General features: G+C 37.4%; 1 protein-coding gene across 1 annotated transcript; it reads left to right on the top strand.

Annotated features, from left to right (window-relative positions):
* Positions 1–148: 148 nt before the first annotated feature.
* Positions 149–20406, top strand: LOC128860933 (probable cytochrome P450 305a1). Its single transcript, XM_054098733.1, has 2 exons — positions 149–500; positions 18783–20406. The coding sequence occupies exons 1-2, from the start codon at positions 407–409 to the stop codon at positions 20186–20188; spliced, it is 1500 nt and encodes a 499-aa protein (XP_053954708.1). The 5' UTR covers positions 149–406; the 3' UTR covers positions 20189–20406.
* The last annotated feature ends 6692 nt before the right edge of the window (positions 20407–27098 follow it).

Genomic DNA, 27098 nt, shown 5'->3' with positions numbered 1-27098 from the left:
GCGACCGGCATACACAAATCGCCGGTATTGGAGCAAACAAAAGGCAAGTAAAAAAACCAAACCCGCATAAAATTTTATACAACGAAATTATCGAGCTGTTCGTTGAGCGCTACAACTTGATAGTCCACAACAGCAGGCCGGTGTCATTCAGTTTTAGCTGAGTTATCGGTGCGACAAGACGTCATCCACAACACAAAACGGGTAGCTGCTGCTGGCGGAGCAATTCGAAACGCACATGTACGCGTAGATATGAAACCACAATAAATAATAGTTTTTGTAGTTTAAAATAATAAATTAAATCATTGATTGTTGGTGATAAGCTAAAAGTGATCGAGAAAAAACTTCTACAGAATTCAACTACCGGATAGAACAAGTATTTTTCGTGAGGATATTTCAAATTTGAACGATGAGTGCAGTGCTCATCCTGATCAGCACTGTGTTGGGCTATGTGCTGTACCACCTGATCCAATCAATAAAACGACCTCCAAATTTTCCACCAGGTAAGAAACGGTGACTAGTGGCTTAGTGACTTTTATTCTTCAAACTCGCATTTGCACTATGAGCTAAGTATTCAGTGGGAATTTAGTTATGACAAACTTTTTAATTAAGTTCAGCTCAGTAAAATGTTATATTCAAACCTGGTTTAACAGGCTAAAATTTCCACAAAAATATTCTGTATATTTTTAAGGGCAAGATTTGTTAACCTTGGGGTAAATATTTTGATTGGTTGAAACTATTCTTTTAATCCCTTGTTGTTGTGGGTATTGGCCTTACCAAGTCGCACCTAGATGCGCACCAGTGTTGGATTAAGTATTTCCGTGAAGCACATTCAAGATAGCGCTACGACGGGTTCAGGGCAAGGAAATAATTGTGCAGATGAGTTTGCTCAATTGGTCACGTAAATGGCTTCTTTATGTCACACCTTTGGCTTAGGTTTGGTTCATGTGTTGATATCTATATATACAACTAAGAGTTTAGCATTTATATAAATATTATTGGCGCGTACATCCTTTGTGGAATGTTTGATCGAGCGACCTCACCGATTTGTGGTGCGCGTCATGATGTTGTCCCCTTCATGGAACAAGTTTTCTGCCACAACTGGATTGCAGATGGTTTTCTTATGAGGAGTTTTTTTCATGGCAGAAATTCACTCGGAAGTTTGTCAGGAAAAACCATTTCTGTCATTTGGTGTTTTATGCCCGCCGTGGGCTTCGAACACGTGCGCTTCATCAAAACCCTAAGAATCAAATGGCTAGGTCACATCATGAGAATGGGCCCAAAGAGAGCTCAACGAAAAATAATTGACGCTAGAACATTTGAGACGAAAGCAAAAGCTACACCAAGATCAAGATGGATTGACGGGTTGAAGGATGTCATGAAGAAACTCAAAGTAAGTAACTGGAAGGAATCTACCAAAGATCGGATCAAATCAGTCATTTTGTTCAGCAGGCCAAAGCTCACACAAAGCTATGGCACACAAACGATGATGATGATGATAAATGGTTGGTCTTTGATCCGAAGGTATTAGTTTTCTCTCCGTGAATTTCATTTATTGCCCGTAAGGCCAGCCGTTGACCTACAAATTACTTTTCGAGGCTATTCAGATTTTAGTAGTTGCCCACTAGATGATCCATATGTCCGAGGGTCAATTGTGTTGGCAGTGCTAGGTGTCTGGAGTCGAAGATATCATTTTATATAATTCTTAATGCACATCTTCGCGTTGATCCTGGGCACATTTGTCGAGTCATACAGAGAGCAGGGCAATGGCAAAGTAGGTCCTCCAAAGTACCCCTAGCATTCACATCGTTGCACCTGTTACATGCGTCGCTCTGGACTAATCCCAATTTGACTGCGTGATGTGGGGCGAGACAGTGTCCCGTCAGTACTCCAACCAATATTTTGCAGTCTTTCCTCGACAGTGATATAATAATGTTTGCAGTGTTGGTATTCCAAGTCCTTGGCATATTTTTGGCGAGGTTCAATGTTCCCATATCAACTGCGTTTGCAGAGCTGGCTTGTCATTTAGTTATATTTTCAGAAAGAATAGTGATGAGTATATTTGCGACGTGCTCAATCTCGGCAAGCGAACACCTACCTGCCTTAGCGAGTTCCTCAGCTCTCTCATTTCCTTATATTTCTTTATGTCCTGGTATTCAGTAAATAGTCACCTGCCCATTTCTGCAGAGTTCATCTACCTATTTTGGATCTGCACTGTTGAATAAATTGCGAGTTAGCCGCTTGACTATCAATCAAAAGGTTTGCCCAAGTATTAAGAGCAGTTAATTTCAGTGCTAATTTAGCTGCTTTTGTTGCGGCATAGAATTCTGCTTGAAATATATTACTGTAATGTGGAACAACATCAAGACGTACACTACAAATAGGAGGAGGAGCTCGGCCAAACATCCAAAAAGGGTATATAAATATATAATTAGAAAGTCTGAGAGACTTTTGGAAACCAAATTGCGGACAAAAGGCAGTCGCTCCTACTCCTTCCGGCATTTTGGACTCATCTGTAAAGAAATTGCATGAATGCTTTTCAGGCATTCATTTTTCTCTGTAATGACGCTAGGTTTTTTGCCAAATTTAACTCGTGCAATCATGTAGTCTGACCTTCCGTTTGAATCCAGAATGTTGCTGTGACCAAAAAGCCTCTGTGTGAATTGTTCTGACATTTTCAGTCTTACAACAGATCTTTTAGCTGAGTTTTTTACTAGTAGTTGATCGGATGCCAGTTGTCGCTGTTTGAGTTGTGGTAATAGCGCTGGCTACACATATTTCTGCATTGCTAAAGTGTTATGAAATCGGTAATCGGACGGCACTAACAGGCATACCATGGCTGTCCCAGCAGCGGTGTTCTGATGACTGTACAGTCTCAATCATTAGGTTAGCCCTACCAGTTACGGGTAAACAGTAGTTAGGAACCGGCCAGCCAATCACCATGTACACTGATATATATCCCTTATACATAAGACCTACTGTATGCCATGAAAAAGGCCGCCAGCTATCGAACATAAAAAACATAAGAATGCAAATTTTCCAATTATTAACCGTCGATATTAGTGTATCATCGGATCGTACGCCTAACTCGACTATACCTTTGTAGAAGTCAAGATATATAAAATAGCATCGATTTGGTAAAGAAGAGAGTGGCGATTTTCTCGTTGTGTAAGCGAGAAAGTTCAGGGAAGAATATCTGTTAATTTTTTGCAGCTGAGCTAAAGTTATTTGATTTGTTGATATGTTTATTTACATATGGCGTAGTATGTATGGCGGTCATGGAATCTTCTCATATCTCTTTAGGGATCTTATGTCTGTGCGCCATAACCCATCGCTATAGCGCAATCTATAAATGCTTTTCTACTTTCTTCGAAGGAATATGTTAGTGTAGTTTTACAAGCGACCAATAGAGAGGGCTAAACGAATGGAGTACGACCATTAAGTCCTTTTACGACCCTTCGCTGTAAATTCTATATTTTCTATAGCTCTCACGATTTTATAGCCTAGAAATCTCGAAATTTGAAAAGACCTCTCCGAAGCGTTTGTATTAAACGGTTATTCCTTGCTCTTTCGAATGATTTGTTTAACCTGGCATTATACTATGTCGATCTGGATGTAACTGCCCCCTCAATTAAGGACTGAAGAGTTCTGAGTGAAGATACAGACTGGGAACTGGGTTATAAGAACTGTATTTTATAAGTTCAAGTGGATTGTTGCTATGTTTTTAGCGATTAAAGGTGTGTTAACCCCTCGGATCTTTTAGTTGTTTCACATCGCCGGGATCTTGAAAAGTACTACATCGTCAATGATACTCGTTTGTATCTTGTTAAGTTGCGTTTTATTTGAGGGATGTCTTGTTGTTTGCCACTCTTTCCTTAGTCTTCTTTTCGATTTTATTTATTTTAAAAATCATTCTTCATGGACATTGTAATCTATATCATTACATGTGTAAGTATATAAATAAATATATGGTACAAATAGGAGTTATTAACAGAAATTGCCTAGTGGGATATTAAAACAAAAAATTTTTTAACTTGATCAAATAACTGTATTTTCTGGATAAATTTTTGAATCGAAAATAGATGGCGAAGTAGGTTGTTTTTGTACTTGTGAGACCATTGAGTTTTTGTCGCTACAAAACTGATGGGAAAGTTTATACCACACCGAAAAGCTAAAGATGAAGTCACATCATAAAACGTTCTTATGGAATTCTTACTTTGATAATCATAAAAATGTTTCAGCAAAATAGAAAAGTTTTTTTTGTAAAATGATGGCCCAAAAGTGGATTTTGTAATTCAAAATTAAGTAAATAAATCTTATATCTGAGTGATAGGGAAATGTGGGTTATATGCACCCTCTGTTCCAAAGATCCGTATTTTTCACAAACAGAAAAAACCAGCGTAAATTTTGTGTGAAATATTTTTTACTTTTTAATCATATATAGGGTGGGCCATGTAGAATTTGCGTTTTGAATCGGATATAAAAAAAACTAATTAATATTTTTTCAAACTTTTTTTTTCTATTTTGAAGATTGAACATTGTAATTTATGAATGAAAAATAATATCGTTCAAATGACTGCCACGACTGGCTTTACATTTTCGATTGTTTGGGCTCCAATTTCATGAATGGCAACTTCGATTTCGTGTTTTAAAGCATCAATCGTCTCTGGATGGTTCGCACAGCATTTGTCCTTAACGGCTCCCCACAAAAAATAGTCCAACGGGCTTAAATCACAGCTCCGAGGCGGCCAATTGATATCGGAATTCAAAAACGCTAGCCAAAAGCTCGAGTGTAACTTGGCAGTGTGACAAGTTGCACCGTCCTGTTGAAACCAAATGTCGTCCATGTCATGCTCTTCAACTCGTTGAGCATGTCACGGTAACGCTCGCCATTTACTGTAACCGCGGAAGAAGAAGAAGACTCACCACTTTGGAAATAGGTTTTCAATATTTCCCAATTTTGTTCAAGCGTATAGCATTCTATTTCGTAAATGTCAAACCTTTAAGTAAATTATGAACACATTTGACATGCCATTTGTGTTACCATTCTAAAAAAAATAGGTGGTTCAAAAAGCAAACGCTATATGGCCCACCCTGTACATACTTATAGGAGTACACGTCTCCTTGTCCAAGTTATCAAGCGAGCTATCAACATAAGTCTATTTTACGAATGTTGTTTAGGGGTTGATTACAGCAGCTTGAATGACTTCAAGCGCCAAATGCAGTTTCTGGAATAGATAATAGTCTCGTAATGAAATAATTTGGATTTCCTTCAGCTTAAAATAAATAAAAAGAAAATTGACACTTACACCCTTTTTGGGTGTTTGATGTTGTTCCACATATGAAGCGACCTGCAGCTTTAAACCGGCTCCGAACGGCACATGGTTTTTTATGAGGAGCTTTTTCATGGAAGAAATACACTCGGAGGATTGTCATTACCTAGGGCGGCAGCTATTAGAAAAAACGTTGTCTATTATTTTCCATCAGCTTACAAAGACTTAAAAACTCGATCACGGTGCGATGCCCAGCTGTTTGAGGAATTCCTAATTTCAATTCAGTGATTTTATCAGAAAATTTCTAATTACTATGATTGAAGTCACGAATTTATTGAATGCTTTATAAAGGATTCTAGCATTCGGTACTGCTAACACTCGAAAAATCTCCGTATGTTAAAGATTTTTCTTAAATGCGATTCGACATCTTCATCCGTCAAACATCTCCATGGAAAATTCAAATAATATAATATAAAATTCGCCGCAAGCATTGCTGATGTTGCTGAAGGGTAATGTAAGATTTTCTTTACATTTATAATGAAAAATTAAAAGCTGTGCTGAAATCTCGATCCATTTTGAAAAAAAAAAAATCATTTCCATACTAAGAAGGAGTGTTGTAAAAATGAGTTCGATGCCAAGATGAAAGCTTTAAGGAATCGTTTGAGAAGCAACTTTTTTTTTTAATTTTTTTATTGCAACTAGTTCATAAATATTTACAAATGACTAACAAGCAACTTAGTTATGATAACATTACACAATTTTCACTCTACATAACATAAAGCATTTCTATGGAGGTATGAGATCGCTAGGTTTAGTGCGTCTGAGCCTTCGTATTAATCCGTTGGTTTCAATTAAATTATGTGCTTCTTCATTGGTGTGGTTTATTAGTCTTTCTTTATGGGCAACTGCAATCTTTGCGATTTTAGTGTTGACGGAGTTTATTTTAAGGTCGCGCTCAATGTCGGAACTTGAGAAGCAAATGAAATTTGTTGCGGGATTCCACGGACCAGTTCTGAACTTCAAAGGAACGGTAGTTCCCTGAAATGTTTCGCCTTAGCTGAATAAAATACTAATAATTTTAGAATCATCACAGAAATTCTGATAGGCCATTGTAGATTGAATTATTTTCTTACTAACCTGAGAATATACTGCAATGTAACTTGCCGGTTCTATAGAAAGGAAGATGAAACCGCCAAACAAGGGCTGACCTCGTGCCTAGCACTGATGCATAAGCGGCCTGGATAAATATATTTTACCGGATGAGGTAAAATAAAAAATAAATACTAAAATGTATTTCTAAAGTTGGGCTTAGAGAAATACTCTGAATCTATGATGAAGGTGAGCTAGATCTTTCAGATCCCAGTGCTAAATCTCCTCATAGTAATGATAACAAGAAATAATCAAAATATATCAATTTATTAACTTAAGTTATTTTTAATTTCGCAATTTCGCCATAGGTTAGGTTAGGTTGACCTGGCTGGCTGAAAGCCATCACATAGACCTATTGATCCTTAGTGTTATCAGATGGAGCTAGACCCCTACGTTTCTTTGTAGTAGACATCTTGTAATACGTCTGCGGCTTTTGCGAATCTAAGTAAACTTTGGAGCTCTATCCCCGAGAGGTATTTTAACTTCTCATATTGTAAAGCTCCTAAGCATTTTAATCTGGTTCTATCTAATGCAGGGCAAGAACATAGAAGGTGTTCTAGCTTTTCCTTCTCTTCTAGTTCATTGCAAAATCTGCAGCTATCGTTGTTTGTAATTCCTATCTTGTATGCGTGCATCGTTAGCAAATTGTGGCCTGTCAGCATACCTACGATAGTTCTGCTTTCTTTTCCAGACAGAGCTAGTACGAATCGGACGTATTTATCTGCACTCTGTGTACACATGATTTTCGCGGTTTTGCAAGTGCTAAATTATTCCACCTCCTATCTATCCGTATTTTCATGTCCGCATAGATGTCTTTGTATACCGTATTTAAAGGTTTCAGTATGTCGTTTTCTTGTTCGAATTGTCTGTAAACAGCGTTTTTGACAATCTCATCTACAATTTCGTTTCCTGCAATGCCCTTATGTCCGGGTACCCAATAGATATGCAACCGTCTGTCTGCGGCTAATCTATGGCTTCCCTGCTTCTTAGAACATTTTTAGATAAAACTTCAAATGGGTTTATTGCTTCTAACGTCTAACATTTTCGAGCCATCAGTAAATATGTTAAGAGTATTTGGGTTAGGTTTCATTCCTTTTTTGCATCCCTCTTCTTCTATTGTTGTTCAGAATTTCTTCACTCAATTGCATTTTGGAGTCATATAGTCCGGTTGGACCCTATAACTAATGCCTATTGAGCTATGCCGAATGTTTTACAGGTAAATTCGACTGTCGCGCTGAGTCTTACGGCGGATTTAGCTGCTAGGCATTCCGCCGCAGTATAAATCGGTGACAAGTTGAGTATTCTTTCAAGCGCTGCCGTTGGAGTAATTCTCAATGTATCTGTTGTGCAGAGTGCACCAAGATGTTGAATACTTTCCATAGGCTTTTTATATGTCGGGTTTCTTAGCGTAGTCCACCACACCAGAGCGCCGTATAGTAATATTGGCTTTACTATAGCTGAGTAGCTCCAATACATTATATCAGGAGATAGACTCCATGTAACCATCTTTCGCAATAAAAAATAAATAAATAATTGGCGCATAAAATTCTATTAGGTATTGGGCTGACCTCCTCCTTATATTTGTGAAGTGCGTCTTAATGTTGTTCAAGAATGAAGGGAACTAAAGTCTTAAGCCGGCTCCGAGCGGCAAATGATTTTTTTATGGCAAAAATACACTCGGAGGGTTGCCATTGCCTATGGCGACAGTTATTAGAAAAAACTTTGCCTATCATTTTCCATCAACTTACAAAGACTTAGAGGAATCAGAATTTTTGCTGAATGACCTGTCAAAAACAGCATTCGTATATTATCGGGGTCATTTGTTCATCGCTAAAATCTGCTAAAATCGCTAAAATGAACCAAAAATTAAGATTTTTAAAGACTAGAGATTTTAAAAGCTTGTAAACTTAAAATGATAATACAAAACAGAATTATTGTTGGCATAATTTTTTTTTTTAATAATCGGGAAATTTAATTTTTGAATATGATATCCATCATATGTCCGCCGTGGCTACAAGTTACATGGTCCATTCGATTCGTCCAATAAATCTGGCTTTATAGTGGTGCCTTGTGTATTGCAATAAATCAATTGCTAAGCTCGCTGTATGGTAATATGCGCATTCTTGTTTGGAAGCAAAAGTTCAGTCAGCATGCTTCGATAGCGCTCACCATTTACCGTAACGACAGCTCCTTCCTCATTTCGAAAGAAATAAGCACCGATAACCCCGGCTGTGCTCTATGAACTTAGCGAAGAGATTTTTTGTTTCAAAGAAAATTTCCACATTTTGACAGCATTGTTCTGGCGTTAATGATGTCTCCCGATTAATTGTGACTTGTCAATCCTTCCTGAATAGAAATGTCAACACAGTTTGCCATTTTCAGTTGACAAACCATAGTTATCAATATCTATAGTTCCCATCACAGATTTTTGGAAAGAGAGTTTTACGGTAGTGAATGCTGGAATTTGGCGTCTGCGTCGATTGAATGCACCTGTGCCACACGCAAGCTTGCGCACGGATTAAAATAATCATCACCTTATGCTTTTTGCAGCATTTGATGGATTTGAGCAAAAGATTTACCAGGTTTAACATAAAAGTCAATCGCAGCGCTTTGTTTAAAACTGATTTTTTTTTTTAGCATTTATGAAATATTTGTTTTTTTTTTGGAATAGAGGGTGTATGTATGCGCAGAATCACGTGAAAATATTAAAGTCAATTAAATATTAAATATATAATACAAAAGTTCGAAAAATAATGAAAGCCATAATAATTTTAAACGGGTTTTTGTGTCAATAAACCTTATTTTATTAAACAGCTGCACTGAGAACGCAAGATCAGAAAAGCAGAAAAAAAAACACAAAAAAATGTTTAAGAAACACAATTAAAAGCTAACATACGCGTGCAAAGTTTTGTGTCTTGAAATCCTTAAAAATCGTTACAGCGCAACCCATTCGAAAGACTTTAATGGCCTCGTGTCAGATATTATCCCTTTCCATTTATAAATAACTATTTCCTCTTTATTTATATGCAATTCGAAACAAATTTACAAATTTCGCCATATGCTTTGCTGCATGCTTCCTTTTTCAACTTTGCGTCCAGATTTACATTCAGCCAAGCCAACCTGGACGCATACGCATGCAAATAACTCATGCACATACGAACATACATTCACACACATATATACATACATACATATACAAGCTTCTGTGACTCACTTTAAGGCAACTGACAACCGACAACCGACACCGATTCAAATAAAAACAAGAATAAATATTCGGTCAGTGGGTACTCTGTTTACAAATTGTGCGTATTGTTGTTGTTGATGTGATAACTGATTAATGCTAGAATTCAATTTGTAGTCAGCGTGATGCATTAGAAGAAACTTTCCTATCGCCACTATACATAATTTCGATTCCAAACACGCTGCACCACGCCATACCACACCAAAGCCTGTCAATCATCATCAGTTAGGCAGTCAACTGAGAGTAGAGGTTCGTCAGAGGACGTGCTACTATATGTTGTGGCGGACGTGTTGATATGAAGACCAGGTGTTAATTAGGTTTCTACATTCGTATTTACCTATACTTGTAAATCTATGCATACATAGTACATACAGATGTCACGTCCAGCCTGTCAATTGAATATTGGTGCTCCAATATGTCTGTATGGAGGTTGTGAATTCTTTCTGAAGCAGAATCGGGAGCGCTCTGGTTATTTTTTATAACTCATTCAATTCTCTCAAATTCACTGTGCATCAGCTAATGAATTGCTTTTTAACGGGCGTCTATCACTGCCAGAGACTACAAACAGCAGTCGGAAAGTCTAAATTGTTGGTAATGATAGTAAAACTGACAGCGGTTTCAGTTCGAGCCGTTACAAATGCACAATGTTGAACTTGAGACTTTTAAAGGTTAAATACACTTGTGGATGTTGCTCTTTTGCCTGCAATGCTCATAGATAAAGTTCTTAACAGCATTTTTCAGCCAAACATAGTGGTTATCTAGGTAACTTCTGGTAAAATTTCTTCAAAAAAGACCAGTTCTTTACACGATCTCTACTTTCTTCACAGCAATATCGGTCGCACAGTTTGTCTTCTTCTTCTTTTTCTTCTTGATTGGCGCGGTGACCTTTTAAACGATTTTGTCCGAGTTTAACAAAGCGCGGCAATCGTTTCGTTCTCGTGCTAACCGGTGCCAGTTGAACACACAAAGTGAAGCCAAGTCCTTCTCCACCTGGTCTTTCCAACGCCTTCCTCTTCCTCTGCTACCACCAGATGGTAGCGCATCGAGTACTCTTAGAGCCGTAGCGTTTGTGTCCATTCAGACGATATGACCCAGCCAACGAAGTCGCTGGATCTTTATTCGCGGCACTATGTCTATGTCGCCGTACAGCTCACATAATTCATTGCTCCATCACCTACGATATTCACCGCCGCTAACGCACAAAGGTCCGAGAATCTTCCGCAGAATCTTTTTCTCTAAGAATCCAAGGGACGACTCATCGGATGTTGTCGTCGTCCAAGCTTCTGCGTCATACGTTAGCACGGGCATGCATTATTAGTTTTGTTCATCGACAGAGGACTTTACTACTCAATTGCATACTTACTGGTTCCTAGATAAACGAAGTCTATTTCAACCTAGAAATCATAACTGCCCCAGACCCATTCGCTTTGCTTCTTTATCCAGTTTGGAAAAAGCAGAACTAACAGCGCGGTTGTTCAGGCCGATGAAGACAGTATCATCGAGCAACGTCGTTTTGCATAGTCGAATTAATTTTGTGGGGATACCAAATTCAGACATCGCAGCATATAGGTAACTCCTCTTCGTGCTGTCGGATGCAGCAGTGCGTCGATTCTCCTTTCTTGGTTATTTTTCAAGACAGTTTGTTTTAGAGTCAATAAATTACTTGCGGCGTGACACGATATTTAACATAAGACAACTAAGATCACTTCGAGCTTCGATATTACTTTTTTCGTGATTTGAGTGCAGGTTGCACCTCTTGCTGGCCGGCATGAACCACCAACTGAAGCCAAGTCCTTCTCCAACTAGTCTTCCTAATGCTGGAATGCCCCTCGCCTTCCTTTGCTACCTTATCGAACACTTTCACGCATGTTAGGTACGACTTGACCCAATCAGAAGAGCCGCCTTTATTCAATATGCTATGTTCATGTCACTAAAAAGCTTTCACAGCTCTTTATTTCACTGACTGCGATAGTCTTCACTCACTAGACAAAAGTGTCTACAAATCTTTACATTCCACCGAACTTTATCCGCAGAATCTTGTTTCCGAACACTCCAAAGGCGCCTCACCGAATGCAATAATCGTTCAAGCTACTGCGCGAGACAAAGGAGAACTTAACTGCTGCGGTACTACATTTCAAGGCTGAGGCCATTAATAGTGTTATAACTGGTTTCCAAGTTAAAGAGGCCATAAAAAATACCACTGGATCGGGAGTGGGTTGACTATTAGCAGGATATACTTAGGCATTTCGATGTTACTAGTCCATTGATTTTAATCGATGCCTTTGCTAAGGAAAAATAAAGGTTATGATATTGTGTCCCTACGTCCCAAAAAACTTCTTATTGCTTTAAGCTCGCTATATTTCAGTTTGACTTGGGCGATCACCATTCGAGTGATCAAAAATCCGATGATCAGTGTTTATCTGATACGGGGGTAACCTTTTACATATTTCGCCCAATAATGAAGACATAATAAAAATGACTTTATTGTTTTTCAAAATATTCTCCCTGGAAGTTAATACTCGGACACTTCTGCATTCGCTTGAATCAATTTTCGAAGAAGTAAGTACCTCCAATACAAGCTGTTTAAAGCCTTCAATAGTTTATTCAAGCGTTAAAAAACGTTGGCCTCGCATTTCCTTTTTGATGTTCGGGAACAAAAAGAAATCGTAGGAGCCACATCAGGGCTGCTGGTATGTTAAATAATAGAAGAAGTTCCGTATAATCTTTGTCGCATGTTATCATAGCCTAGTCTGTTTGGTTATCATGGAATATAGGCAGAAGGGTACGGTTGAAAATAATATAAAAAATTTTTTTTAGGACCATGTCAGGCCATGGAAAATCTCTAAGTACATTTCCTCCATGAAAATTTCTTCGATTTGTTTCAAAAATCATCAATCAAAGGCAGTTTAAAACTGTGGGGTCTCTAAAAAACTTGAGGATTAAGCTTAGTCTACACCTATCAAAGGTGTATGTCTCACTCTATTCATATTTTTCCCATTCCCATGCAATTCCATACTCGTGGCAATTTAATGTATAAATAACTCGAATTCGAAACTATGAAATAAAACTGAAAGTTGTCCATAAATCAAAGATACGGAACATACTGATTAAGATACTGGCATAACGCTCGTAACGATACGTAATGAATGTCTATCAGAATGTTACGACAAAACAATCATGTCATTCACGCTCGGCGGTACAGATAACGCAGCTTTATTTGAACTAAATAATTTTGTCATGCCTTCTTATAAAACGCATAAAATAAATATACATACAATTTTACTTGCTTACCATCTTCTCCTTACTCACTCACTTTACTCACGGTTGAGGTAATGCCGAAGGTTGCGATTTTGTCGTTTCGCTACTAGGCTCTGCTGGTGGTTGGTGATTTCGATAGAATCAGTTGTTGAGCTGACGTCATTTTGGAGATTTTTTACTATTTGTTTCCTTTCCATTCTCTTACATTAACCAAACTTAGAAACTTTGTTCTCAAAATTTCGCTATTTTGATACTTTTCAAAGAGTTTTCTGGGAGAGATAATCTAAAATGCCGTTACGCCGAAAAGAATACAATATCAAAATTCAGTATCATGGGTAATCTATGCTCTATAAATCTTGATACATATATAACATATGAGCTGAAAAATCCTGCGGCTAACAAAGAAAACACGTTTTTTTTCTTCTTCTTTCAAAATTAGCTTTACTCATCAACCTAATTTCCATCCAGAACAACGTAATTATTCTAGCCGGTCTAACAATTCAATACCACTTTTGTAGAAAGATTTATCTTTTGCCGCAAAATAGGCCCCAGTTTCAGCGATAACCTCTTCATTCGGCAAAATTTTTTTTAGGTTTGCGAACAGCCACTAGTCGCTGGGAGCCAAATCAGGCGAATACGGTGGACGTGAGAGCAATTCGAAGTTCAATTCATGTAGTTTTGTCATTAGTTCAAAATCACCAAAACGTTCTTGTTTTTGGTCAACAGTGAGCAAACGCGGCACCCACTTTGAACACAGCTTCCTCAAAGTCAAATGCTCATGCAATATAAAGCCAAGTAGTTCTTTTGATGTCTTTATGTACAATGTCAGCTAACTCACGCAACTTCACTTTTCGATCATTCAACACGATTTTGTGGATGATTTTGATGTTTTCTGGTGTTACCATCATTTGGACGTCCCCTGCGTTGTGCATCATCGGCGTCTCTACGACCACGTTTGATGTCAGCAAACCGTATTGTAATTTTATTGTTGTTTCTGATGGAGTGGAGTCCCCATAATACTTTTCAAGCCATTGCTTCGCTTGAACGGTATTTGGTATTTTTCCCATCAAAAAGCAGTGTAAAATTAAAACACGAAATTCTTTCTGATCCTTTGTTTGGAAAATAATAAAAGTAGTGTCACTATTAGCACAATAACTCACGAGCTAATGAATAGAATATCATGAAATTTGGACAGCTGTCTTTTTAAGGTTAGTACCAACTGAGAAAGAGGTGAATGCAACAAAACTAATACCATCTATGTGTTAGGCACGCGACTTTTCAGCCCAGGTAACAACAGGCTTAACATTGCTTTCTGCCCTTGCACTTGCATTTGAACCAAAGGTTAGGTTGGGTTTTTGTGGCAGTATTTCTTGTCTTCATGAATATTATTTTTTATCCTTAATTTGCAAGTGAAGGTTTAATACCCTTTCTGGCTAGCTCATCGGTCTTGCAATTTCTTTCATTTGAATCATAAAAATTGGTAGTTTTATTTTGTTGCTGTGAGGAATTTTTAGCAGTGAATTGAGTAACCTTGAGGATATCAAGGTTATGGTTTTGATAGCTGCAAAGTTCACTCAAAATTCCTTTGGGGTCAGTGTTTCCGTTTAGCCCTTTCATTAATATGGATTTTGTATTGAAACATTTAGGCGCGCATATATGTATGTATGATTGGAATTTGACTTTCGGTTTTCCTAAGTATCCTCGAACCCTTTTATAATCGGCGATGTTTCTTATATAAATTTGTTTTGCCTATATTCTTTTATTGGAATGAGGTTTACCATTAAATCATCTTTTATTAGTGCTATAATTAGTCTCGATTGTATATCAAATTTGTTTATATGGGAGAGTTTTCACTATTGTTTCGTGTTTGACATTTGTGTTTGTTTTAATTTCACAATTGATTTTATTTATTTAATGTAAACAATAGCATCATTAGCAGAGCCAACTGGATTTATACTTGACTTGGCTTTGAATTACCAGTTTTTTCTTTGCTTAGATTGTTGGTATGCTCATACTGATCAAATCTTCCTTCACTTCATTACCCTCTTCTAGTTCAGGGTAGGGCATTTTTGCACTACCACTAAATTGCACCACCACTGTCTATTCAGTGGAGCAAAAATTAACTATGAATAAACATTTAGTGGGCGCCGTAGCCGAATGGGTTGGTGCGTGACTACCATTCGGAAGTCACAGAGAGAACGTAGATTCGAACCTAGGCAGGCAATGGCAAACCTACGAGTGTATTTCTGCCATGAAAAAGCTCCGCATAAAAATATCCGCCGTTCGGAGTCGGCTTAAAACTGCAGGTCCCTCCATTTGTGGAACAACATCAAGACGCACGCCACAAATAGGAGGAGGAGCTCGGCCAAACATCCAAAACGAGTGTACGCGCCAATTATATATACATATATACATATATAAACTTTTAATGGTCGTAAAAAATAACTAAAAAATTAATGACTAACTAAAGGTTTAGTGATAATGCAATTTTTTCACTATCACTAAATTTTCAGGGAAAACTGATCTTTAACTAAATACATTTTAATTTATATTTTATGTTCAATATTAGTTATCAACTAGTTTGTTGATAAAAAATAATTGTAAATCGATAATTCTCCATAACAATTTTCTTCACTTTCTCAACATTTCATCGGTTGTTGATGTGCTGGGGCGCCCAGAGCGAGCGTCGTGATTCACATCTCTCGACCTTCTCTCTTCAAGTGTTTTTGAGCACTTAATTCCATTTTTTACACAAAATTCGATGCAACTTGTCTGATCCATTTTTTTCGATAGCAGAAAATTGCAGAACACGCAAAACACTTGTCTTATTTATGCCTCTCACAAACAAAACTGCCACCATATCTTCGAGACGAATGTAGAAATATAAAAAACTAATAATAATCGATAGTCGAATGTACGTAGCCCGCGACATTTGAGAATTAACAGTGTAAAAAAAAAAACAAAAAAAAAATTGCACTGCTGTGGTTCTACTCAAAAGTAAGATTTATTCTAAACACGTTTCTTTATACTGCTTCAGCTCTTATAGTCTTACTTTCATTCTTCAAGAAGCAGCGTTATGGTACTTAAAAATGGTAATTATCACTAAAGATTTTCACTGTCACTAAATATTTAGTGGTAATTACGTTATCATTTTCTTTTTCTCTATGTATGTAGTAAGTCAATGCTTGCAGGATTTTTGTCATTTTGAAATACAAACATTTAAGAATCCAAATATGGGTGGTTTTATGTAGGTCACATCTGGCATTTCCGAAAACAAATTCGGCGGTTCATAGATAGCTAATACTTAGCACAGGTTAATATGAATTTTGTTCTCAGCAGCACTTGTTAATTGTTGATCGGCAGACTTCCGATTCCATTTTTGATGTCTTCACTTAAACCGCTGAATGCCTCTCAGATTGCCGACTTAATGCCTCTCAGATTGCATACATGTATATTGCACATCCTTCAAGTTCGTCTCCATCAATTAAAAAACTGCGCTGGTTCCGTGTAGTAAGCGCAAAGCTTTCATTTTTGAGATGTTAAGCTTTAAGCCGTATTTCGCTGCTACTTCTTGCAGTTTAGATGCCACATCCGAGTAAGTAGGTATGACTCAACAGGTAGATATCAAGTTTCAGACGTAGTGCTTTTTATTATATTAAATAATGGAGGCGAAAGAGCACAGCCTTGACATACGCATGTTAGTACCCTCAACCGGTCACCCAGGCGTCGTTCATGCACTATCCGGCAGTCTGCGTCAGCATATAGTACCCCCAGGAGATTGATAAATTTCTGTGAGACTCCCTTACCTTCAAGATCGCTACAAATTGCAGTGAATCGTATCAAATGCTTTACAAAAATCGATAAATATAAGCTATAACGGCGCTCTGAGTTCAATTGACTACTCGATAATAAGGGGGAGCACTTATGTGGCCAATGCAAGAACGATTTGCTCTGAAGCCAGCCTCCTCTTGTCCTAAGTCAGGCTACAACATCTTAGCAATCTGCAAATGATCTGGGCAATAATTTTGTTTACAATGCTAAGCAAGGTTATACCCCTCCAATTTTTGAACCCATTGAGGTTACCTCTGGGCTTTTTTGTTTTTCAGCAATTTTATAGCTGCCGCAATCTCGGAGGTGCTTGGGCATTCTGCGAACTCCAGCTCGGGGTATTCCAAGCGGGACACACCGACACTTCTACTATTAGAAGTGATATCAGCATCCTATCAGTGACAAAGAAGGAGGGAAGCTTCCTTCGTGTTAATACGACCAAGTATAGAAAGGCTTAGCTTGACTCGGTTAAAAAATCGACTTGGGCGAATCCAGCCAAAATCAACGTCAACAAAAAATAATAAGAACTTTCCAGTTTTGTAGATAAATGCAAACGGGGCTCAAAGTGCTCTGTCGACTAATTATTTGAAAATTTGCTTTGAAAAGCTTTTGGAACTTTGCTTTTAACCGAGGGTTTTCGCGCCTGCTATAATTTTTTCAATTACAATAAGAATAAAAAAGATTTGCGTGGAGAGTAATGTGCCTTTGTGTAAAGATTGCTTTAAGTTATAAAACATACATCATATGACCAGATAAAAACCTACTAGCACGATTCTTCCTCTCACCATAGCTCAAAAGTCATCCCATTCAATGTGGTTTGCGCTCCCTTGATACATACTTACTTACAAGTACATATGAGTGTTTGGCCAAGCTTCTCCTCCGATTTGTGGTGCGCCGTTTTTTTATACTACAAATTGAGAGCTCTGGTGTAAACTTTCTGATCATCTGAAATTGACAGTTAGCAAGTCGATTTGTGTGCTTGCAGATGGACATAGTCGTTATAATCGAAATCCACTGCTGGTTTCTATTGGTCCAGTGAAAAGTTCTAATTATCATACTTTGTCGCTTTATTTCGGCGATGAAATTAGTGAAGAAATTAAACGGGATTATGCGATTTTCATCAAATATGCCAAGATTTGTTCGATAACTTTTTTCCATTTTGAAAATAAATTCATAATTTCGCGAATGAGAAAGCCCTTTTGGGGGGAAAAAATCGACCAGCTCAGTTTTACAATCCTCTCTTGAGACAAGTTGTATAGCATCCACAAAATTTGGCAAGGAAGTACTTCAACACTTGATTCAAAAGCAATTTCGCTACATTTTTCAGAAAGATGTAGTACAAAACCGAAAAAACTAAGGCGTTGCCATAATTTTGCCATGCATTTTTCCCCAGGATAGACTCCCGCTACGAATTAGTTTCTATGAATACTACTACTGGTGATGTTGTGATGGTTTCTGGCTAATATTCGTTCATGGGCAATGGAGTAGGCCCCTTCTCCATTATATCAATAGATATCTGCCTATTGGAGGGCTCATAATTGTATCAAAATGGCGCTTTAGTGCTACTTGGGGAGTGCCAGAATTGCACTTCAACCATTTCACCTACCTACTTACCCACTGACTCCTTTACATAAAATATTTGGTCTACGCACATATAGTTTTTCCTTCCGGAAAACTTGTCATGAAGTAAATGCTTTTTGTTCGAAAAACAAGTGAAATAGTGCTCCAGAAGTGCTCTAGAAAAGAGTTTTCCACATATAACTTGAGAGCTTTACGAGGTAATGAACACAAATATATTCCTCAGATAATCAATGATAACTCTTATTACGCTGCCTGCGAAATAGAAAGGTATAGCAATAAATTGGATCCAATAAAGAACCTGCAACTCAGCCCCTGAATATTTTAATGGTTAACCTCGATTATGTCAATAAAGTCTGAACTATACTATTTTTATATTTTTACTCATTTTATACTATCCCCCATCTCCACTAAAAACAAAAAAAAAGCAATAAAACAATTCCTATCTCTCATTTCAGGTCCCAACTTTATGCCATGGATGGGCAACACCTTCCAGTTGCGCAAAGAAGCACGCGCCTGTGGTGGCCAACATTTGGTGTTTGAAAAGTGGTGCAAAAAATACAACAGCAATCTGCTGGGCCTCAAGCTAGGCAGCGAGTACGTCGTTGTTGCACACTCCTATCCCCTGGTTCACGAGGTACACATTAAGGAAGTTTACGATGGACGGCCAGATAACTTCTTTCTGCGCCTGCGTACAATGGGCACTCGTAAGGGCATCACCTGCACCGACGGCCAACTTTGGCAGGAACATCGCATTTTTGCTATGCGCCAGATGCGTCATGTCGGCTTTGGACGCACGGAAATGGAGCAGTACATCGAGAAGGAGGCTACCGCGTTGCTGCGTTACATCGAAGATCTGCAAGCGGAGCCTGTGTGGCCAGGGTCATTTCTGGCACCTAGCGTTCTAAATGTTCTATGGACTTTGACGGCTGGCAAGGGCATAGAGCGCGACGATAAGCGTCTAAAGAAATTGCTCGATATGCTGAATCGGCGTTCCAAAATTTTCGACGTGTGTGGCGGCGTATTGACACAAATGCCTTGGCTACGCTATTTCGCACCGAATTGGACAGGTTACAATCTCATTTGTCAACTGAATCAAGAGATGCATGCGTTTTTCTTGGAAGCCATTAATGAACATCGAAAAAGTATGACGCCGAAGAATGAAGAGAGTGATCTGATCTATGCTTACTTACGTGAAATTAATGAACGCAACGCTGACGCAGAAAATACAACTTTCAGTGAAACTCAACTGATAATGACCATTTTGGATTTATTCATAGCTGGCTCACAAACCACCAGCAATACCACAGATTTAGCACTAATGATGCTCGCTCTGAATCCAGATGTGCAAGGACGCGTTCACGAGGAGATCGTAGCTAATTTAGAAAAAAGTGAAATTCCTGCAAATCTTTGTTATCGCGAGTACTTTCCCTATACGAATGCATTCATCATGGAAGTGCAACGTTATTTTCACATAACTCCGATCACCGGACCCAGAAGAGCTTTAGAGAACACAACTCTTGCCGGTTATAATATACCGAAAAATACAACGATATTAATCGGCTCGCGTGCGGTGCATATGGATAAGGAACATTGGGGTGATCCGGAGAACTTCAGACCAGAACGTTTCATCGACGCAGAGGGGGAAATATTCCGCGATGAGTATTTCATGCCATTCGGACAGGGGCGTCGTCGTTGCCCAGGCGATGCTTTGGCGCGTGCGTGCCTATTTGCATTCCTTACAAAAATTGTGCATCTTTTCCGGATAGAGCTGTGCAAAGAAGCGTTGCCGTCTGAAGTGCTACAACCGGGAATTACATTGACGCCAAAGCCATATAAAGTGCGATTTGTAAAGCGAAGTTGAGCGACGACGGAGCCATTTGCAGAGTATGGAAAAATGAGAGATTGAAATTTTTTTTTTGCTTAATGTTTTTGTGAATTGATCAAAATATATAATATAAAACATAATGTATACGCAGTAGGTTCTGGGAATAAAAGTCACTGTGCATTTGTAATATATAAGTGTATTTGGGTAGGAAAATAAAGGTGTAGTACTCTAGAGTTGCTTAGCTTTATATACTATTTGGATGATGGTAGACTCTTTATATTGCATATTTTTTGTCTTCTGCTTGTTCTTCTTGATTCACGTATTAACCGCAAAAAAGCGTACCAGTCCATACATCTTTCTCGTGCGAATTGCTCACTGAAACTAATTATTATTATTAAATTTGTATAATAACAAGTTATACAAATATAAGGTGGCAGCAGCACTAGCAGCATGGACCATCGGCTGTCTGATAACAAAAAATGTAAATGTACTTTAAATAAGGTCTAACGTTAAGTAATTATCATATTTAAATGCTTATAACTAAATAAAATAAACAAAGGTAAATGTTAGATCCGTCTTAACAAGTCGTTGGCTTTTAGAAATTTGTAGACAGTCAGTATATTACTTGCAGATGGCTCTTTAAGAAAATCCAGTGCAGGAGAGGATCCAAAGAATTGTTGTCTGGAGGTGTGTAGATTTCAAAAAGATTGTAGAATGTGATCTAAGGTTGCGGTTTCGTCACAAAAGAGGCAATCGGCTGGCAGCGTACGTTGGAGGAGGTGTGCATGTGTGAGAATAGTGTGGCCCAGGCGTAGGCGCGAGTACGGTTTGAGAACTTTTAATGGAAGGTCGGAAGGAAGTGATATCTTTGATCTAGATAGATTTAAGAAAGCGTAGTGGTGTTGGTAGTTTTTCCAGTTAACAGATAAATGCGCCGTTGCTTTGTAATCTCTAGGAGGATGTCACTTTTAGAGTAGCATTTATGAAGTATTGACGGTAGATTAGAAACGCTTCTAGCTGCGGCATCAGCGTTTTCATTGCCGGTAATCCCCGAATGTCCAGGAACCCACATTAGCTTAATTTTGTTTGGATAGCTTATGAGAATATTTCTAATTGTATTGTATTTATATGAGTTTGATCGTGTGTTGGACAACCAATGGCATTGATGCAAGATTGACTGTCTGTGCATATAATTATTTTGCCTTTAATTTGTTTGACATAAATGGAGGCTTCCAACAATGCCACTGTTTCTGCTGTAAAAGCAGAGCATATTGGGTGCAAAAAACCATGTTTGATCGTGTCCCCGTTTTCCTTTGTGACGGCAAAAGAAGTTGAGTTTGGGTTTTTGATCCATCTGTAAATATAAAATTCCATCCCTGTTTGGAGTACTTTTCTTTTTCGGATGCAAACAGTGCTTGGTAAATCTCCTTCGCTGTATGTTCTTTTGGTCGCTGCAGCGTGTTAATAGCAAATGGAATATTGCGTATCGTCCATGGAGGTTGCGTTTCAGCTGTGCGGTAGCGAATGGTACGCGACAGTTCAAGTCTTCTTTGCAAGCTCAAACATTTGGCTACAACCGACGTAATTTTAGGGTGTCTTTTTCTTTTCTTTCTAAACTAATTAGAAATGCCAAATGCAGCCAAACCGTTCTCGACTTGGTATTTACAACACTTGGTTTGCCACCACTAGTAGATACGCATGGAATGCATTCAAAACGGGAATTGGTTTGTATATTAGCTATTCTCATGGTGTAAGACCCGAATGGATTGATGGGTGAGTACCATTCGGAACTGCGCAGGCTCGAATCTATGTGCATGAGCCACCTACAATGATAAACAAGTTTTTCTAAAAGCGGTCGCCCTTCGGCAGGCATTGGCAAGCCTCCGAGTGTATTTTTGCCATGAAAAAGCTCCTCATAAAAATATCTGCCGTTCGGCGTCCGCATAAAACTGTAGGTCCCTCCAAGACTTGCGAGTGTGGAAATTCGCGTAAAAGAACTCTCGAGTTTGGATGAAAATGTCCCTTACAAAACAGCAACTCATGCGAAATTAAAAAATTAATTTGCGGGTTGATCAATAAAATCGTATTGTGAATTACCTGCAATTCGTATTGTGTAATTCGAAGTACAATTCATGTAGTTTTGCCATTGTTTTAATTGACGTGTGACACGGAGAGTTGTCTTGATGAAACAAAAGTTTTGTCTTTGTCATATACGGAAGTTTCTTTACAATTTCGCTCCAATATTGACTGTTGATGTGATTTGCCTTTCAAGATAGTCGCTGAATATTACACCACGCACATCCCATAATAATCTTTCCAGCCGATTTCCAGCTCATACAATATAAAGCCAAGAGGTTCTTTTGATATCTTTACGATGTCAGCTAACTCACGCAACTTCACTTTTCGACCATTCAAAACGATCACGCAAACCATCGTTTAATTTTTGTTTCTAACATAACACTTTTCTAATCGTTGCTTCGCTTGAACGATATTTTTCCCATCAAGAAACAGTGTAAAATTAAAACTCGAAATTCATTTTGATCCATTGTTTTTAAAATAACAGAAGTAGCGTCACTCTTAGTACAATAACTCACGAACTAATGAATAGAATGTCATGAAATTTTAGCAGCTGTCTTACTAACTTAAAAAGACTTAGACTTATGAGTCTCATCGCGAAGGTCCACGGATTTTACCTAACATCTTTGTCTCCATCCTAAATCATCTTCCGTAGCATCTTTCTCCCGACCCCTTGAGACACTTATAAAGTCTGGGGTTTGGTTAACCGATAATGAGTTTTACTCTTCAGTTGCCTACACGGTTCAAAGAATTACTTGTGGTTAAGTATCGGTTATGTTTTTCAACGTCGGTGTCTCATTTTTCAGTGCCGCGGGAGTCAATACCCAAGAACGGCGACTGTTAATTGGTGACAAAAGTTACGCCGTCTTGTCGGCGTTTACACTTTGAGCTCTCATTAGAAATGCATTCTAAGCAATGTTGTTTCTTTAGTTAGACTTATGAATTATCAAGGAAAGTATTTAGAAAATTCCTATGTATGCAAAACACATGCCGAGCATCAGAAGAGTCTCATCTTAGCATTTGCAAAAGGGTTGCAAACGTTTGTCAGAGCATTTATTAAGTGCCTCGAACAAGCCCAGTACTGCATTTAAAAGTTCAAATAAGAATATCAAAATCAAATTTCTACTTTAAAAGAAAAGAAATGTCTCCAAATAACTTCAGAACTTCACTAAGAATTTCAAAAACATATTTCTAAAAACATTTGCACATTGCTTGGAAATTTTTATCTCCAAAATTATATTTTCAATCTTATAATTACTTTATGTGTTCAAAAACAATTAAAAAAAAAACTTTTTCTATAATTTACCACAAATCTATGCTGTCAACCACTTCAGCAAACCAAAAAATTGGTTCCATTCAATCCCGTATAACTTAGGAACCAACGGGACAATCTTGATACGAATTACAGAAAATGAAAAATAATAAAATTCTCCATAAGCAGTTTATGCATTCCATATTTTCTCAGAAAATTATTTGAAATTTTAGTATTTTTTCCTTGTATATATAACAAATCATGTCCCTTTATGAAAAAATCGAATGATCAATACATGCACACATATATGTATAAAGGTATGATAAATTCTATAGCTTTGCTCTTAAACATACATACAACGAGTGCCGAACGAAGTATAGACTAATTTCCAACTTAAGCATGAGCAACAAGAAAAGCACCAATAAAATGAAGACAAATGTCAGGCCATTATCAGCGGCTGTCCGGCACTTGCCAGACTTCGATGAAACATATTTGGGTCGGATGAATGAACTGCATTCTCTTTCCTTCGACCAACTGCTAAGATTCATAAAAAACGGAATCTAGTAAGCTTGCATGGGAGTAATGAGTCCCCACCTGTCTCTCCCTACGATTTAAACTCTCTCTTGACCTTTACTGGATAGCGCAATCCACAATTCCATTCCTTTCCATTCCGTTACAAAAGTATAATTCTAGCTATTATTCCATTGAATATCACTTTATTACCTTAAGAGGACAGATACCTGTAAAATTTCGAAAAAAAATTTTTTTCTTCCTAAAATGTTTATATAATCCTTTAACAATATGTCAAACAAATTTAAGAACCGTGAGGAAGCAAAACTCATTTTTTTTTTATTCCGCGATTTTTCCCCCCATTTTTGTTTAATTATATTAATATAGAAATTATAACATTAATAAACAATCAAGTTTTTGGTTTTTTGTATGCAGGTCACTGGCGCCGATGCTACAATGTCCGCCGATTGAGAAGAGCCGCTGCGACCCTCATGGAAGAATTGAGTGTACATCCGCCATTTTAAATGATTAAAATAAAAAAAAATTTATATTATTTTAATGCCGATTTTGAAAAAAATATATTGACTTCTTCATTTTAAATAATTTTAATGAAAATTAGGGAAAATGTGTATCTGTCCCCTTAAACGTGGTGGTAAATATTTCACCGATAGAGCTTCAGTGCAAAAAATTTATTATAATTGCGCATTTTGAGAAAACAATTTGCTCCCAACGAAATATGGAAAATTTTACCATATTTTCTCAGATAGACTTCAAAAAAGTATTTGTTTATGAAATCGGTAAGACTTGCGAGTGTGAAAGAATACTCGATTTGGATGAAAATATCCCTTAAGAAACCGCAACTGATGCTAAATTAAAAGAAATAATTTATGGGTAGCTTTACAAGTTTCCAAAAAGCAGTTAGTATTTAATAATAGGTAATAGACATACTAATACTATACGAGGTGCTCCAGGATTTTGTTTTTGGTGTTTTCTTGAAGCTTTTCTTTCATTTTTTAAATGGACGCTGAGAGTCACCCTATGGTTGAATGTACTCCACAACTATACTTTAAGCCTTTAAACATATCACCTGTTAAAGTAATCGGTATTGCCAAGATTAAGTTTCCCAAGAAAGTTTTAGAGAGAGAGCATAAGCGAGAATATGTTTAGAAACTCGAGTTCAGCTGAATATGCTGATATGTACATGCCTACTCATTTTTAAGAATTTCATCAATAATTTTCATAAGAATATCAAAGTAATATTTTTGCAAGAATAAGCGTCTGTTCATTTAGCCAAAGCAATCAGTCAATATCTCATACCGCACAATTAGATATCTGGTCTAACAATGGAAAACGAACAATGAAAAACGTTGGTTATTGACAACGGTTTTATTGTTTTTCAAAATTTTCTTCATGATGACCAATACTCTGCTGCATTCGTAGGAACACTCCTTTTATCACACAAAGTGATCATACAAAATCTTATTGTTGCTCGTCATACTCTCACATCTCACAGTATGTGATTTGACGATCTTGCTAAATCATTTTGGCGATCTTGCTCAATCGTCAACATTTTTTGACACAACAATTGATTTTGGATGACTTTTTCAGAATTTGTCGACCACGAGGAAATGTTGTTTATAGTGACAAAGTAATCCTACGAAAATGTCCAATTTTGTTTTACCGAGATATATTTTTAAAGCTACCGTAAGCAACATTAATATGGCTCACACATTAAAACGTGAGTGCGTGCGTTTATGGTAAAATATGTCAAACTTTCCAACGGAAATGTTATATAGAGCCTGACAATACTAAAAGTGTCTAAGGCTAAAAATACTATATAGTACAAATAGCAACTCTCGTATATGTAGTCATCACATGATGCCTTTGCTCAAGGTTGGTTAGACTTGAAAATCTGAGAAGTTGGACAACAACAATAGCCACTCCCCTTATAATGGTACAAACGAAAAATGTAATACAATTATTATTTAACACCTTGTTGACCGGCAATTTTACGCTGAATCTACTATATCATGTCACCGAGCATTATTTCAATGTGGAAATGAAACAATATAAATTGAATTGTACTTATACATAATTAATTGCAATGCAATTTTGAACATGCCTTTTATATAACTTTTAATTTAAATAGCTACTGCAACAGCCAGCCGTTGTTAACCCTTTCGCGATATTGTTGCCATATGGCAACAGTAAACTTTAAAAGGCCGTCAACACTCTCTTGTAAAAAGTTTCAACTTTTTTGTTACATATTTTCAAAAATTGAAGTTTAATGGTTAAACAGAAATAAAATAAATAATAACCGCCCATTATATATCCGTAATACAACATTTTTAAAGAAAGCCTTCTGGCATATAGCACTTCACTCTGAAATTTGTATTTTGCATTTTTAGATTTTTGAGGCATTTTGGGCAAATTTTTTCAACAATTTTTGAATAAAGTATGTAGAATAATTGTTCAATCTGTCATTTGGCATATAAATATTTTTTCGCTCGCTGCTTTAAAAGCTGTGCTAATTTTTAAAACTAAGATTGTTGCCATATGGCAACAAATTTCTCGTAAGGAGTTAACTTGCATTAGATTGCAGAAGAAGTTTATTTGCGATTGAAACCAATACAATACATTTGTTGCCATATGGCAACATTAAAAAAAAAGCACTTAACAAAAAAAATAAAAATAAAAATTTATTTGTATTGTTATTGGTCCTAAAATAAATACTCAGACAAAAATTTGGATTTTTTGGATGGCGCAATAAAAAGATGTAGCGAAAGGGTTAACACGATCTCAGCTTTTTCGTAAACAAACCGCCGTCACAATCTCCATGGCGTAAGCAAATCATCTGACTATTTCAAAGTCACTGAGAGCCGGTTAACGGTCTGACGTTGGCCACCCTCTGCATTCGGTGCATCGTCATTTATTAAAAGTTAATTTCGCCCGAACTTAGACGCCCCTATGTATATATGTACATAGACTTGTTCTGCTTTAGATTCTTTCAAATTGTTAATTATATTGGGTGTGGGAATAAGTTTCAGTCCTTTCTTAGCCAAAGTAAAGAATTATTTAAACAATCAAGTAATGAATGATATTATGTGA

Source organism: Anastrepha ludens, chromosome 4 (genome assembly GCF_028408465.1).
Source record: "Anastrepha ludens isolate Willacy chromosome 4, idAnaLude1.1, whole genome shotgun sequence".
NCBI classification, from domain to species: domain Eukaryota; kingdom Metazoa; phylum Arthropoda; class Insecta; order Diptera; family Tephritidae; genus Anastrepha; species Anastrepha ludens.
The sequence above is the reverse complement of the archived record's forward strand: the minus strand, read 5'-3'. Positions and strand labels throughout refer to the sequence as shown.